We start from the raw sequence: 17,571 nt of genomic DNA on the forward strand, positions 1-17,571 counted from the left end.
CATTACATCAATGATGACAGTTCACAAGTACTTCATTGTCTGTCAAGCACTTTGGGATACCCTGAGTTCATGAAGACATTATATGAAGGTAAATCTGTCGTTCTTTCTCACTGAACAGCTAGGAGGAAAGCATTTGCACTCTGGGCACACCTACTAAGAATGGGAAGCAACCATACACACAAAGATGCATATACTCAAAATGGCAATTCTTCAAATACCAGCAAAGTTTTCCAATTGCTCCACAGTACAAATCGTTTAGCACCTCACTTCATACTGAGACCTGGTCTTTTACAGATGGGTGCACCCTTCAGTCTCATGCAGTCACCTACCTTCACTGCACCTTGTGCCGCGGGTCCTCCATGTGAATTGGGTACTTTCACTCCCACTTTCACCTCAATAGTGAGCTGTATGTTTTGGATTGGGGGAGAGTGGATTTTAGTAAAATAAGGCAGCATCTGGCCAAGGTGAGACTGGGAACAACTACTTGTCGAGAAATCTACAAAAGAACAGTGGGGGGTGTTCAAAAAGGAAATGGGAGGGTACAGGCTTAACATGTTCCCACTAGGGTGACAGGAAGGAGTAACAAGCCCAGAGAACCATGGATGACCAGAGATATCCAGGATACGATGAGAAGGAAAAAAGATGCTTTTAGCAGGTACAAGGGGAGCAAATCAGCGGACGCATTAGTGGAGTACAGACAGTGCAGGGTGGAGCTTAAGAAAGCAATTAGGAGAGCAAAGAGGGGATACGAGAGAGCTCTGGCTGGTAAAAGGGAAAATCCCAAGATATTCTATATGTATATCAATGGGAAAAGCTTAACCAGGGAAAGAGTAGGGCCCATTAGGGACCAAGGGGGCAATCTATGGGTGGAGCCAGAGGACATCGCTAGAGTGTTGAACGAATACTTCACATCCGTCTTCACCCAAGAGAATTACGATGAAGGTATCGGACCCGGGGAGAGAGACTGCGAGGTACTTGAGCAAATTGATGTAGGGAGTAACAAGGTATTGGAGGTGTTGGGAGGCTTAAAAGTGGACAAATCTCCAGGTCCGGATGATTTGTGCCCCAGACTGCTGAGGGAGACAAGGGAGGAGATCGCAGGGGCTCTGACCCAAATTTTTATCCCTCTCTGGCCACAGGGGAGGTGCCAGAGCACTGGAGAACAGCTAATGTGGTTCCGCTATTTAAGAAGGGTTGTAGAGATAAGCCAGGGAACTACAGGCCAGTGAGTCTCACGTCAGTGGTAGGGAAACTATCGGAGAAAATTCTGAAGGAGAGAATCTATCTCCACTTGGAGAGGCAAGGTTTGATCAGGGATTGAATAGCTTTGTCAGACAGAGGTCATGCCTAACAAATTTGTTTGAATGTTTTGAGGGGGTGACCAGGTGTGTAGATGAGGGTAGTGCAGTTGATGTAGTTTATATGGATTTCAGCAAAGCCTTTGACAAGGTCCCACATGGGAGACCTATAAAGGAGGTAAATGCACATGGGATACAGGGTAATTTGATAAGGTGGATTCAAAATTGGCTTAGTTGTAGGAGACAGAGGGTGATGACAGAAGGATGCTTTAGTGACTGGAAGCCAGTGTCCAGTGGTGTACCACAGGGATCTGTGCTGGTTCCCCTATTATTCATCATTTATAAACAACATAGATGACTATGTGGGGGGTAGGATTAGTAAGTTTGCGGATGACACAAAGATTGGTTGGGTGGTTAACAGTGGGGTTGAGTGTTTTGGGCTACAGGAAGATATTGACGGGATGGTTAAATGAGCAGGTAAGTGGCAGATGGAATTTAACCCTGAAAAGTGTAAGGTGATACACTTTGGAAGGAGTAATTTGACGAGGAAGTATTCAATGAATGGCATGATACTAGGAAGTTCTGAGGAACAAAGGGACCTTGGTGTGTGTGTCCATAGATCTCTGAAGGCGGAGAGGCATGTAAGTGGGATTGTGAAAAAAATATTTGGGACACTTGCTTTTATCAATTGATGCATAGATTACAAAAGTAGGGAGGTCATGTTGGAGTTGTATAGAACCTTGGTGAGGCCACAGCTCCGCCTGCAGAGATCTATGGACGCACACACCAAGGTCCCTTTGTTCCTCAGAACTTCCTAGTGCCATGGTGTTCATTGAAAACTTCCTTGTCAAATTCCTCCTTCCAAAGTGTATCACCTTACACTTTTCAGGGTTAAATTCCATCTGCCACTTACCTGCCCATTTAACCATCCCATTCTGGTCGCCACATTATAGGAAGGATGTGATTGCACTGGAGGGGGTGCAGAGGAGATTCACCAGGATGTTGCCTGGGATGAAATATGTAAGTTATGAAGAGAGGTTGGATAGACTTGGCTTGTTTCCAGTGGAGCAGAGAAGACTGAGGGGCGACATGATCAAGGTGTACAAGATTATGAGGGGCTTGGATAGGGAGCAGCTGTTCCCCTTAGTTGAAGGGTCAGTCATGAGGGGACATCAGTTCAAGGTGAGGGGCAGGAGGTTTAAGAGGGGATGTGAGGAAAAACCTTTTTACCCAGAGGGTGGTGATGGTCTGGAATGCGCTGCCTGGGAGGGTGGTGGAGGCGGGTTGCATCACGTCCTTTAAAAAGTACCTGGATGAGCACTTGGCACGTCATAACATTCAAGGCTATGGGCCAAATGCTGGTAAATGGGATTAGGTAGGTAGGTCAGGTGTTTCTCACATGTCGGTGCAGACTCGATGGGCCGAAGGGCCTCTTCTGCACTGTGATTCTGTGTGGCAACCTGCAACAAATTGATGTTTTTAAAAATATGTTTTGTATGTGTGTGTGTGTCTGTGTAAGTGTGTATTAATTAATTAATTAAGCTGGTCAGAGATTAATAGGAAACATGTTGTCTGGGGGTTTTGAAACATGAAAAGGATAGTGCTGTTAGGTTTGAGGTAGAAGTAAATAGGTTGGATCTAACATTTGCATTTTTAGATTAGTGGAGAGTATGTTTGAATATCAAATGGGAGCCAGAGCTGCAAGAAACATGTTTGCATCTTGCAGGAGTTCCGTAGGTTAATAGAAGTGGGGATATTTTATTTTATTGACTCAAAAACAAAGACAAAATGGAAACATGAAAGATCTTATATTTGGAAGGATTTGAGTTTCAGGGTGAAAACAATGGAACCTGAGATGAAAGGGAGAAAAGGTATTTTAGAGTTACTGTGGAGAGCTCAGGGTGGCTGTAGCTGTTTTGAGCTGTGGTAGCTGCTGAGCTGACGCTATAGCTGGAGCTGTGGCTAAGAGAGCATGCCACATCCATGAGAGAATCAACCATCCAGTTAAGCAAGAAAAGTCTTGGGCTGCAAAAAGCAGTTTTATTCTGAGGTTTGGATTTTCACAGCAGAGTGGAAGAGAGTTACATGTCATGTGGCATGCGTTTATTGAAGCTACAACAGTTTGCCTTGGGTAATATTACTGGATTTTTTATTTTTAAACATCTATAAGGGAATGTTGCCTGGAAAGGTCTGACCAAATAGTCTCTTTTTGCGGGAATGTTTTGTAAGACTAAGTTTAACCGTGTATCTGTAATTTTGTGTGCTTAAGTTTTATTTTATTCTTGTTCAGAAAACCTATAATTTTTAAAATCCCAAATGCGTTGCTGAACTTCTTACTATTGAGATCAGCACGTCCCCTTCTTGTTTTCAGAATACAAAGAAAGTATGTGGTCATAAATTAAGTTTCCCTCTGGGATTTGGTTTATGCAGCAATTAACATCGGCTGTGGTCATAACATAGCCCATAACAGCTGCTGCCTGGCCCAATTTTGTGGCTTCCAACATATAGTCTACCTGACCATGCATATCAAAGCCTATTTGAGTAAAAGGCATGGGGGATTTGACTCATGAAATGTGATGAGAGCTGGTTGTGTTTGCTGCTGGTGTGAATGTAGCATTGAGTAAATGTCAGCAATCCTCCTCCCAATTTTACAAAATAAAAAGTTTTCTGTTTAGTCTTTCCTATTACTCCTTAGGCTGTGCTCAATCTTCACTTAGTGAGGCCTGCATTTTGGCAAATTTTTGAAGAAATCCAATCAATCATTCATGTAATTGTCATATTTTACGTGGCTGTCTAGTGTCCTTTTTGTCTCCCCTGTCCTTTCTTCTGAGCCTGCTGCCTCATGCTTGGGTACACGTGAATGAATGCCAGAAGCTAATCCAGTATCCATTCTTCATGGGTGAGTCTCCATAGTGAGAATGCTCGACCATCATCCGGACACACCCCTTACGTGCGAACATGCAGGAACTGTTAGAGGGAATCATTGAGGGAGAAGCATGGCTGATTTTTTTCCTGTTCTTAGTTTGGAAATGCCAATTCCAGTAACCCTTCCGTCTCCCTGTCACTCCAGGTCATGTAATAAGGACGTCAACTCATATCTTCCTGTGTTGCTCAGTACTGCAATACATGATGCATTTACCCAGTGAGCTATCAGGAGACTGTGGTGCACATTATTGAAGGAGAGGCTTCTGCAGATATAGGATATAATCCTCTTTATGTAGTTGTGCATGATGACAAAAGCGCAGCCTTTTTTTGATACCATGTCAAGAAGCTAATGGCTCAGCTTTGTGATAGAAGTCAGTGTGCTTCTATAGGTGAACATAGGCTTATTCCGTAATGATATAAACATGATTCTATTATCATGTCAGGGTCTTCTGAAGCTGTAATGTGAGAATGTTTTTAAAAAAATATTTTGGTGATCATTGTGTTATTCTGTAAAGAAGGGTGTGTGTGCGTGTGTGTGTTAATTAATCTGGGCAAGAGGGTAATGGTTTGGAAACATGGGGCAGAATATTGCACTCGAACAAGCATAAACTGATGCGCGATATTTCAGTCACCGGAATCGACTGCATACCCACCGACAATTAACAGGTCTATTAATGCCATTAAAGTTATACTTGAATTACATTTTTTGCCTCCTGTCTGACCTTACAGTTGACAGGCAGGCGAAAAGACCAAAGCTGCCTTTGGATTCTTTATGTTTGTCTCCTCACCCCCTGACTCCACAGGCGGTGCTGAGCGCTGTAGCTTGTGATTCACGCTGGCTGCCTGTTCATCAGCCAGCTTGTGTGAAACGGCAGTCGTGGCCCAATCACAGGCGGCAGTCTGATTCGCGGACCCTCCCGCTCGCCAACCCCCCCCCCCCCCCCCCCCCCCCCCCCCACCAAGCCCACCTGACAACCGGAAAATCCTGGCCACAAAAAGGCTGAGGTGTTAAGTTTGAGGTACAAGTAAATAGATTAGATTTAACATTTGCATTTTAGATAAGTTGGGGTGTTGTTTAATTTCAAAGCAGAGTCCGAGGTAACAAGGAAAATGTTTGCATCTTGCAGGAGTCCATAAGTAAATAGAAGTGGGGATATTATATTTTTATTGACCCCAAAGCAAAGGCAAGATGGAAACATGAAAGATCTTACATCTGGAAGGGTTTGAGTTTCAAAGGGGTGTGAGAACAATGGGACTGAGATGAAAGGGGGAAAAAAAGGTAAATTAGAGTTGTGGATAGCTGTTGTAGGTAGAGAGAGCTAGAGATAGCTGTTGAGCTAGATAGCTGGAGATGGCTGGAGATAGCTGGAGCTGTTTGAGCTGTTGAGAAGTCTCAGGCTGCAGTAAGCAGTTTGATTCTGAAGTAAATTCCACAGCAGAGTGGAAGACGGTACAGGTCATGTGGCCATTGAAGCTACAGCAGTCTGCCTTGTGTAATATTGCTGGATTCCATCTTAAAATATCTAGAAGGGAGTGTTGCCTGGAAAGTGTTTACTTGTGTGTTTGACCAAGTAGAGCTTTTTGGGGGAAGGTTTTGTAAGACTAACCTTAATTGTGTGACTGTAATCTTGTGTGCTTAAGCTTTATTTTATTTTTGTTAATAAAACGTTTAATTTTTAAGAACCCGAGTGTGTTGCTGGACTTCTTACTGCGGAGATCAGTACGTTGTCTTCTCACTATCAGAATACAAATAAAACAGGTTGTGGTCCATAAGCCATGTCTCCCCCTGGGATTTGGTTTGTGCAGCAGTGAACACCAGCTGTGGTCAGAACACTAATGTACAGTGAGATTGCCGGTCTGATACTTCTCATGATGGTCAGAGTTTCCCCTGGTTGAAAGTTGAGAATACTGAAGCCATTGTTTTTGGAGCATGTCAAGAAAATTCTGCATCTTTGCTACAGACCCTTTCCCCTCTGTATCAATTTACTCTGGATGAACCAGGCTGTTTGATTCAGAAATAAACTCCAAATCCCAAACCTTATGGCTTATCGGGATTGCTTACTTTCACCCCTGCAATATTGCTCACCTTCTTGGCCACCTGATCCCCACTGATGAGGAAACCCTGATTCTGGCCATTGTCACTGCTGCACTCAACTTTCCGGATACCCTCTTTGCCAGTTTGATGGTCTCCAATCTTCACAAATTCTGAATAAGTCAAAATGTCATCATCCCTCTCTTGCTGTGCTTTAAGTGCCATATCAGCCCATACCCTACATTCTCCTTGGCCTGTACTCTGCTCCCTCCCCTACACATCAAATCAAAATTCCACCAGCACATCCCAGCTTCACTCCAGCTAGCTCCTGCTCAGTCAGACATCCTGGGCCTCATTCTTTGCACCAGTTCAGCTTTGGTGAAACAGCTTTCAGTTATCTCAGCTCTTCTCTCCAGTACTGTCTCCCTGAATCCCTCCCCCTCTTGCTGCCTTATTTGGAACCTTTTAAAGCCTTTTCAAAATAAATTTTGTTGATCAATGTTTTTTTCAGCTCTCCTGACCTCGAAGGCTTAGCTCCTCTGTAAATCACTCCAGACGTTTTTTTTTAAAGGTGCTATTTAAATGCAAGTTATGGAGCACTCCTTTTTCTTTCAAAGCTTGTTTCTCAAATTGAATTTGCAGTCTCCCTATGCCACATGCCATCTGTGGTAAAGAAGGTTGATAATTATCTTGGCTGCAGAGCTCTGTTTAAGCCGCTCTGCCAAACCTGTCCTTTAACTAACTGTTAGGAAACAAAGCGAAGCAGACTAGAATGTCCCTTGTCTCGCTGTGTGTACAAACCTCTTACTGCCTTCTAACTGTGCCCTGGCTACTTTTGGCCATTTAACATGTGAGGAATCCGAGCTCACCCCTCCAGGCGGCATCACGCAGCACACAGTCAATAACATTTTATCTTTTGCTACCAATTGCTCCCCTTTTCATTAATTTTCCAGAAAACAAATGTTAGAGACTCATTACAACAAAGGGTTTGCAGGTTTGAATATTGAACATGTGAAGCTGACAGAATGACCGCCACTGTCCCTAATACAATGTCACTGGGAACCAGGGGGAAAACTCTCTGCTGGTTGGAGTCATACCTAACACAAAGGAAGATAGTTGTTTGAGGTCAATCATCTCAGCTCCAGGACATCACTGCAGGAGTTCCTCAGGGTAGTGTCCACAGCCCAACCATTTTCAGCTACTTCATCAATGACCTTCCTTCCACCATAAGGTCAGAAGTGGGGATGTTCACTGATGATTGCACAATGTTCAGCAGCATTCGTGACTCTTCAGATACTGAATCAGTCCGTGTCCAAATGCAGCAAGGCCTGGACAATATCCAGTCTTGGGCTGACAAGTGGCAAATAACATTCACACCACACAAGTGTCAGGCAATGACCATCTCCAACAAGAGTGAATCCAACAATTGCCCCTTGATGTTCAATGGCATTAACATCACTGAATCCCCCAATATCAACATCCTGGGGTTACCATTGACCAGAAACTGAACTGGTCTAGCCATATAAATACTGTGGCTACAAGAACAGGTCAGAGGCTAGGAATCCTGTGACGAGTAACTCACCTCCTGACTCCCCAAAGCCTGTCCACCATCTACAAGGCACAAGTCAGGAGTGTGATGGAATACTCCCCACTTGCCTAGATGAGTGCAGCTCCCACAACACTCAAGAAGCTTGACACTGTCCAGGACAAAGCAGCCTGCTTGATCGGCACCACATCTACAAATATTTACTGCCTCCGCCACTGACGCACAGTAGCAGCAGTGTGTACCATCTACAAGATGCACTGCAGGAATTCACCAAGGCTCCTTAGAGATCACCTTCCAAACCCACAGCCACTACCATCTAGAGGGACAAGGGCAGCAAATACATGGGAACACCACCACCTGGAAGTTCCCTTCTAAGTCACTTACCATCCTGACTTGGAAAAATATCGCTGTTCCTTCACTGTCGCTGGGTCAAAATCCTGGAACTCCCTCCCTAACTGCACTGTGGGTGTACCTACACCACATGGACTCCAGCAGTTCAAGAAGGCAGCTCACCACCATCTCCTTGAGGGCAACTAGGGATGGGCAATAAATGCTGGCCCAGCCAGCGAAGCCCACATCCCACAAATGAATATTAAAAAAAACATTGACGATCATACTGTGTGCCTGTGTAGATGCAAGCTGACCATCAGCTTGACCTGAGATCAGCTTACTTGAAGAACGTTTTGCTCTCTGCTTCACTCCTGATGTACCCAGAATGCCACGGGCTGCATTTTGTGAGGCGGTTGCCCTCTTCGTGACAGGAGAACTTTGACTTCTCCTTCAGTACCCATTGCAAATGCATGCTGCAAGGGTGCCATTATATTCAGGTATTTCGACTTGCATTGTGAGACGCTTCCTAGTTCTAACATTTTTTTAGAAACCTAATTAGCGTCACAGATAACTTGCATAGGTGAGTGTTGTGGTGCAGTTGATAACAGTTCCCTGCCCCAGAGCTCTGGATTCAAGACCCACCCAAGGAAAATGCATTTATAACGCAGCCAAACAAGTTGGGCATCTGTCTGCAAATCCTTCTAACACACACCATGGCACATGCTAAGTGCGGGAGAGATTCCTGGGCAGCCATGGGATGTAAAGAAATTGGAGCCTCTACCATCACAATACACAGCTCCAGACTACAGCACGCAAGGGTACCTTTCTTCTTTTTCATTGGCGCAATGTGTTATTCAACTTTTTTTATTCATTCATGGATATTCCCATTGACTCCAGTTTTGCTGGGGCTCCTTGCTGCCAGACTCGGTCAAATGTGGCCTTGATGTCAAGGGCAGTCACTCTCGCCTCACCTCGAGAGTTCAGCTCTTTTGTCCACCTTTGAACCAAGGCTGTATTGAGGTCAGAAGCTGAGTGGACCTGGTGGAACCCAAACTGGGCATCAGTGAGTAGGTTATTGCTAAGCAAGTGCCACTTGATAGCACTGTTGATGACCCCTTCCATTTCTTTGCTGATGATCGAGAGTAGACTGATGGGCAATAATTGGCCGGGTTGGATTTGTCCTGCTTTTTGTGTACAGGACAAACCTGGACAATTTTCCACATAGCTGGGTAGGTCCAGTGTTGTATGTGTACTGGAACAGCTTGGCTAGGGGCGCAGCAAGTTCAGGAACACAAGTCCTCAGTACTATTGCAGGAATATTGTCAGGGCCCATAGCCTTTGCAGTATCCAGTGCCTTCAGCCATTTCTTGATATCACGTGGAGTGAATTGAATTGGCTGAAGACTGGCATGTGTGATGCTGGGGACCTCCGGAGGAGGCTGAGATGGATCATCCACTCGGCACTTCTGGCTGAAGACTGTTGCAAATGCTTCAGCCTTATCTTTTGCACTGATGTGCTGGGCTCCTCCATCATTGAGGATGGGGATATTTGTGGAACCTCCTCCTCCAGTGAGTTGTTTAATTGTCCATCATCATTCACGACTGGATGTGGCAGGACTGCAGAGCTTAGATCTGATCCGTTGGTTGTGAGATCGCTTAGCTCTGTTTATCACTTGCTGCTTGTACTGTTTGGCATGCAAGTAGCCCTGTGTTATAGCTTCACTGGTTGACACCTCCTCATTTTTAGGTATACCTGGTGCTGCTGCTGACATGCCCTCCTGCACTCTTCATTGAACCAGGGTTGATCCCCTGGCTTGATGGTAATGGTAGAGTGGGGGATATGTCAGGCCATGAGGTTACAGATGGTGTTTGAGTACAATTCTGCTGCTGCTGATGGCCCACAGCACCTCATGGATGCCCAGTCTTGAGTTGCTAGATCTGTTCGAAATTATCCCATTTAACATGGTGGTCATGCCACACAACACAGTGGAGCGTATCATCAGTGTGAAGGTGGGACTTGGCCTCCACAATGTGCAGTGGTCACTTCTGCCGATACTGTCATGGACAAATGCATCTGCGACAGGCAGGTTGGTGAGGATGAGGTCAAGTATGTTTTTCCCTCTTGTTGGTTCCCTCACCACTTGCCGCAGACCCAGTCTAGCAGCGATGTCCTTTAGGACTCGGCCAGCTCGGTCAGTAGTGGTGCCACGAGCCACTTTTGGTGATGGACATTGAAGTCCCCCACCCAGAGTACATTCTGTGCCCTTACCACCCTCAGTGCTTCCTCCAAGTGGTGTTCAACATGGAGGAGGCACTGATTCATCAGCTGAGCTAATGTCTGGGTGAACTGGACATACACCTACTACAGAGCCCCAGTGCTTTTTGTGCTGATGACTTGGACGCGTTGGAGACCTTGTGCATGGTGTAGGCCACAGCTGCTGATAATAAAGGGAGCAGGTGCCCAACTTCCTTCAATCCATTGGACGCCTGCCGTTAGATTATTGATGTTAGAATTTCCTTGATATATAAATGCAAAATTCTACAATCAACAATAGCGAATGCTGCCTAGCAAGACCAAAAGGCAATGCCTTTCATTAAGTTTTGTTTTACCATAAACTGTGGCTACAAGAGCAGGTCAGAGGCTGGGAATTATGTAGTGAGTAACTCACCACCTGACTCCCCAAAGCCTGTCCACCATCTACAAGGCACAAGTCAGGAGTGTGATGAAATACTCCCCACTTGCCTGGATGAGCGCAGCTCCCACAACACTCGAGAAGATTGACACTATCCAGAACAAAGCAGCCCGCTTGATTGGCACCACATCCACAAACATTCACTCCCTCCACCACCGATGCACAATAGCAGCAGTGTGTACCATCTACAAGATGCACTGCAGGAATTCATCAAGGCTCCTTAGACAGCACCTTCCAAACCCATGACCACTACCATCTAGAAGGACAAGGGCAGCAGATAGATGGGAACACCACCTGGAAATTCCCCTCCAAGCCACTCACCATCCTGACTTGGAAATATATCACCGTTCCTTCACTGTCGCTGGGTCAAAATCCTGGAACTCCTTTCCTAACAGCACTGTGGGTGTACCTACACCACATGGACTGCAGCGGTTCAACAAAGCAGCTCACCACCACCTTCTCAAGGGCAATTTGGAATGGGCAATAAATACTGGCCCAGCCAGCAATGCCCACATCCCATGAAAATAAAAATAGTAATAGATGTGAACCTTGCTACATCAGATTGTGAAATAAACCCTGATTAAAACTCCCAGTGCAATTTCTTTGTGCACAATCACTTGTGGCCTAATCAGATTACACAAGTGTACACAAGCATTCATATGCTGTTACTCCCCATTAACGAGTAAATCTAAAAGGTTAGATGTCTTTATCTTGCCATATATTATGAGCAACACCACAAATTGACTGCACTCCTTGGCTGTGACACAACCAGAGCTCTGATAGTTTATAAAAGCAAAAAACTGCGGATGCTGGAAATCCAAAACTAAAATAAAAATACCTGGAAAAACTCAGCAGGTCTGGCAGCATCTGCAGAGAGGAACACAGTTAACGTTTCGAGTCCGTATGACTCTTCAACAGAACTAAGGAAAAATAGAAAAGAGGTGAAATATAAGCGGTTTAAGGGGGATTGGACAGGTAGAGCTGGATAGGGGGCCAGTGATAGGTGGAGATAACCAAAAGATGTCATAGACAAAAGGACAAAGAGGTGTTGAAGGTGGTGATATTATCTAAGCAATGTGATAATTAAGGGTAGAAAACAGGACAAGTAAGGTACAGATAGCCCTAGTGGGGGTGGGGTGGGGTGAAGGAATCGAAAAAGGCTAAAAGGTAGAGATAAAACAATGGATGGAAATACATTTAAAAATAATGGAAATAGGTGGGAAAAGAAAAATCTATATAAATTATTGGGGGATCGGAAAGTGGGTGGGGATGGAGGAGAGAGTTCATGATCTAAAATTGTTGAACTCAATATTCAGTCCAGAAGGCTGTAAAGTGCCTAGTCGGAAGATGAGGTGCTGTTCCTCCAGTTTGCGTTGAGCTTCACTGGAACAATGCAGCAGGCCAAGGATGGATATGTGGGCAAGAGAGCAGGGTGGTGTGTTGAAATGGCAAGCGACAGGGAGGTCTGGGTTATGCTTGTGGACAGACCGAAGGTGTTCTGCAAAGCAGTCACCCAGTCTGCGTTTGTTCTCTCCAATGTAGAGGAAACCGCATTGGGAGCAGCGAATGCGGTAGACTAAATTGAGGGAAGTGCAAGTGAAATGCTGCTTCACTTGAAAGGAGTGTTTGGGCCCTTGGACAGTGAGGACAGGAGAAGTAAAGGGGCAGGTGTTGCACCTTCTGTGGTTGCATGGGAAGGTGCTGTGGGAGGGGGTTGAGGTGTAGGGGGTGATGGAGGAGTGGACCAGGGTGTCCCAGAGGGAACGGTCCCTGCGGAATGCCGCCGGGGGGGTGAAGGGAAGATGTGTTTGGTGGTGGCATCATGCTGGAGTTGGCAGAAATGGCGGAGGATGATCCTTTGAATGCAGAGGCTGGTGGGGTGATAATTGAGGACAAGGGGGACCCTATCATGGTTCTGGGAGGGAGAGGAAGGTGTGAGGGCGCATGCGCAGGAGATGGGCCGGACACGGTTGAGGCCCCTGTCAACCACCATGGGTGGATAACCTCGGTTAAGGAAGAAGGAAGACATGTCAGAGGAACTGTTTTGGAAAGTGGCATCATCAGAACAGATGCGACGGAGGTGAAGGAACTGAGAGAATGGGATGGAGTCCTTACAGGAAGCGGGGTGTGAGGAGCTGTAGTCAAGGTAGCTGTGGGAGTCGGTAGGTTTGTAATGGATATTGGTGGACAGTCTATCACCAGAGATTGAGACAGAGGTCAAGGAAGGGAAGGGAAGTGTCAGAGAAGGACCATGTGGAAATGATGGAGGGGTGGAAATTGGTGAAGGTGAAAACCACCTTCAACACCTCTTTGTCCTTTTGTCTATGACATCTTTTGGCTATTTCCACCTATCACTGGCCCTCTATCCAGTTCTACCCCCCCCCCCCCCGCCCCCCGCCTTAAACCAGCTTGTATTTCACCCCTTTTCTATTTTTACTTAGTTCTGTTGAAGAGTCGTACGGACTCGAAACGTTATCTGTGTTCCTCTCCGCAGATGCTGCTAGACCTGCTGAGTTTTTCCGGGTATTTTTATTTTTGTCTCTGATAGTTTATGTTGCCTTTGGTGTATCAATACCTTGCTCACTGCAACCATTTGTTATGCTATGTGACAAAATTCAATTTGAATGAGGAATTTTCAGAGGACTGCCTCATGATTTTCAATAAAAGGCATACAGTATTAAATGTTTATATTATAGGAAAACTATAAAACACATACTTTATATTATAGGGATGACTATTTAACTAACTGCTTCAATGACAATATTGCTGACAAATATCTTAAGGTAGACTCTTGTGCTGCCTAATCCTCCAGCAACAAATTTATATCAATAACTGCTGGAGAATTAATTTGAATGTACCACAGTGAGATAGTGATCAATCCGAAATAGCATAGTCATTGGCATAGGTAATGATCCCAATACTAATAGTGTGATTTTTCAAAATCCTTTCATGGGATGTGACCGTCTCTCATAAGGCTGGCATTTGTAGCCAACCCCTTATTGCCTTTGAACTGAGCGGCTTGCTAGGCCATTCCAGGGGGCAGTTAAGAGCCAACCACATTGTTGTGGGTCTGGAGTCACATGTAGGCCAGGCTGGGTAAGGATGGCAGATTTCCTTCCCGAAAGGGCATTTGTGAATCAGATGGGTTTTTACAACAATCGATGATAGTTTCATGGTCACCATTACTGAGACTAGTTTTCTATTCCAGGTTTTATTAACCAGCTGCCAGGGTGGGATTTGAACCCAGTCCCAGAGCATTAGCCTCAGCCTCAGGGTTATTAGTCCAGTGACATTACCATGACACGCATCATCTCTCTTTAAACTCCCTTTATCTTTCAACTTTACAAGAATGCTACAAAAAAATTATGTTTTCCTGAACATGACACAAAAAGTGTCTAAGCTGCATAAATTAAGGCAATTTGTTTATTGACCTGGTTTTGAAATATTCTGACATGTGCTACAGACATACTAGAACTCCCAAGATTGAACAGTTGGTGGTCCATGATGTTAGAAACTATGATAAAAGCAAAATACTGCGAATGCTGGAAATCTGAAACAAAAACAGAAAATGCTGGAAAGACTCAGTGGGTCTAACAGTATCTGTGGAGAGAAAAAAAACAGTTAACGTTTCGAGATCCTATGACTCTTCTTCAAAGCCTTCAGAGCTTTTATCGGTACATCGATGACTGTTTCGGTGCTGCTTCATGCTCTCGTCTGCACCTGGAAAAATGTATTAATTTTGCTTCCAATTTCCACCCCTCCATCAATTTTACGTGGTTCGTCTCTGACACTTCCCTTCCCTTCCCTGACCTCTCTGTCTCCATTTCTGGTGATGGACTGTCCACCAATATTCATGAGAAGCCCACCAACTCCCATAGCTACCTGGACTACAGCTCCTCACACCCCGCTTCCTGCAAGGACTCCATCCCATTCGCTTGTTAAATAAAGGCAAATAAATAAATAATACAAATTTGTTGTTCAGGTATTTTGTATCTGTATTAATTGAAATATTATACATGTTTATGAATTTTCACAAAATTAGTTGGATGCTAGGATGAAAATAAACTGTCAGATTTTTAAAACTATAATGGAAACAATCATTTATTTGTGTGGACTTTTAATTGTGGATGTATCTTGTAATGTATATTGTTGTGATCATTTCAAATTTGGTATTCTTGCATTTATCCTGATAAGTGCAAGATGAAAAACATCAGCAACTTGTCTCTTTTTTCAGCAATATTGAAGTTCTATATTACAATTGTAGGTATCTTCACCTATATGTTATTTTGTATAGCGTATAGCTCCAGTCTCTTAAGGACCAGGTTTTAAGTGTGCTGGTGTAAAAGTGCCTGTGATTGGGGCTTCTCTTCGATTAGGAGATGTGAATATATCTCACAAAGGACCAGGGTAATTACCAAGACAACTGTTTTGTACTGACAGCAAGAAAGACTTTTGTTACATAGATTGCTCTCCAATAATGTTAATTACTTGCTAATTTGGGTGATAAACAAGAGATTGTGTGTGACATGTTCCAAGTTCTACAAAACCCCTCAAAACTTGGGAAGTGAAACAACTTCTTCAAATATAAGTCGTAAAACAACACCACTGCCTGGTCTCCAGAACCATTATTTTTAATTCAATGTAACAGTGGCATTAAGAATGACATCAAGTTCACAATCACCATTAATTTAATAGGGTGAAGCTATGATAATAACCTTCCAGCCATTTCTAGTGAGAGATAACAATGGAGTGGCATAAAAGTCCCAGGAAATTATGAAGTGATGTAAGTAATGGTGTAAGCAGTAGAATAATCGCATGTGTCATAGATGTGCCGTTACTATGGTGCAACCTTTAACTGATTATGGGCCAATGAAAATCTGAAAACTAGGAAAATGGAGGTCAGTGAACAGTTTGCTCATTTGGTAATCAGTTTATTTTGAACACCAAGAAATATATTTAATCAATTTTCTTGTTTGCTGTTGCAGATCTAGAGACCATCAGGCGACCAAGCTCCCCACTAGTTGATATCAAACCTATTGAGTTTTGGGCAATAGGATCTAAGAAAGAAATAGTTCAACCAAAGGTATTCCGAAAAGCCTATGTGCCTGAGGATTATTTCCGCAAATTTGAGCCTAGGCTTTACTCTGTTGATTCAAGCAGTGATGATGTAGACTCTTTGACTGATGAAGAGATTCTGTCCAAATATCAACTTGGCATGCTCCATTTCAGCACCCAGTATGATCTCCTGCATAACTACTTGATAGTCCGAGTGATCGAAGCCAGAGATCTCCCTCCCCCAATCTCGTACGATGGCTCCAGACAAGATATGGCTCATTCAAATCCATATGTTAAGATATGTCTCTTACCAGATCAGAAGAACTCAAGGCAAACGGGTGTTAAACGAAAAACCCAGAACCCAGTTTTTGAGGAGCGATATACATTTGAAATTCCATTTTTAGAAGCTCAAAGAAGGACTCTCCTTTTAACAGTTGTTGACTTTGATAAGTTTTCACGTCATTGTGTCATTGGAAAAGTTGCAATGTCCTTAAATGAAGTTGACCTTGTAAAAGGTGGACATTGGTGGAAAGCACTCATTCCAAGTTCTCAGGTAATACATGAATTAGATTCTATGGCTTAGATTTCAACTTCAGTTTCAATGTATTTTCAGTCATTGGCAACTTAGTACCATGGAGGATCATGGACGGCTCTGCTTCCTGGTGTCCAGCATTGCTATGGGCGGTAGAGGAAAGATTTAAAGTTAAATCACTTGAAGGGAGTTGAACTGATTTTGGGTAATTAGCTTAACTCACCGACTCCATGAATATGGAACACTTAAAAAGAGTTCTCTGCCTCTTCAGATGTCTTGGAGTCCTTTGACCACACATTGCTGTGTCTGGCCTCAGGGTTCTGGGTTTTGATTCCCACCACACTCAGCCTCTCACTACTGCTAGTCAGATTCCTAGGCAGAGTCTAGGAGTTTACTGAAGTTATTTAAATGAACCTGTCCTCACTTTCCTGCAGTGCTTGGCACCCTGCTACACTGAGAAATGGCTGAGCTATCTTCAATATATCATCCTCTGACAAATGGGGAGTTTTTTTTAACTCCCATTGTGAAACCTGGGTAATAAGATTGATAAAACAGTTCACTGTGGCAGTCACCAACGTTTTGTTGAATTTGTTACTTTAAAGAGATTTTTAAAATATGTGATAGTTGAAATTAAGCTTCCGTTATGTTTTTGATGTTGTGCATAAGAACAGAATATTGCACTCTCGTCTAATAATGATACTTGACACATAAATGAATTTGCATCTTTCAGTTAGCCAGAACTAGGGTGACTATATAGTTGTTACGTTGCTGGACTAGCAAACCAAATATCAAGGACTTAAATCATACCATGACGAACTGTGAAAGCAGCTTCAATAAATCTTGTCACTTGTGGGCTAGCACCAAAGTGAATCACTGAGAAAGCTTTTGCTGTGTAATTAAAATCCACCTGGGTTAAGGAAAGGGAGCTGGCATCCTTTTCTGACCTGACCTATGTGTGACTTTAGTCCAGCCTTTATGGCTAACGTCTCATTGTAAAAATCAAGATGCATCATGGATACATAAAAGGGGATGCTAGATAAACACATGAAAGAGAGATGAACCGAAGGAGATGTTGATAGGGCTAGACAAAGTGGGATGGAACATAAACACCAGAATAGACAAGTTGTGCCTAATGGCCTAAAAAAAAATTGTGATCTTTCT

General features: G+C 43.9%; 1 protein-coding gene across 1 annotated transcript in view; it reads left to right on the plus strand.

Moving 5' to 3' along the window:
* syt17 (synaptotagmin XVII) overlaps positions 1–17,571 on the plus strand; it is a 78,987-nt gene that overhangs the window by 14,542 nt on the left and 46,874 nt on the right. Inside the window, exon 5 of the mRNA XM_041206710.1 lies at positions 15,809–16,431. Coding sequence (XP_041062644.1) covers positions 15,809–16,431 — 623 coding nt within the window. The remainder of the gene's footprint in view (positions 1–15,808; positions 16,432–17,571) is intronic.

Source organism: Carcharodon carcharias, chromosome 15 (assembly GCF_017639515.1).
Source record: "Carcharodon carcharias isolate sCarCar2 chromosome 15, sCarCar2.pri, whole genome shotgun sequence".
Classification (NCBI taxonomy): domain Eukaryota; kingdom Metazoa; phylum Chordata; class Chondrichthyes; order Lamniformes; family Lamnidae; genus Carcharodon; species Carcharodon carcharias.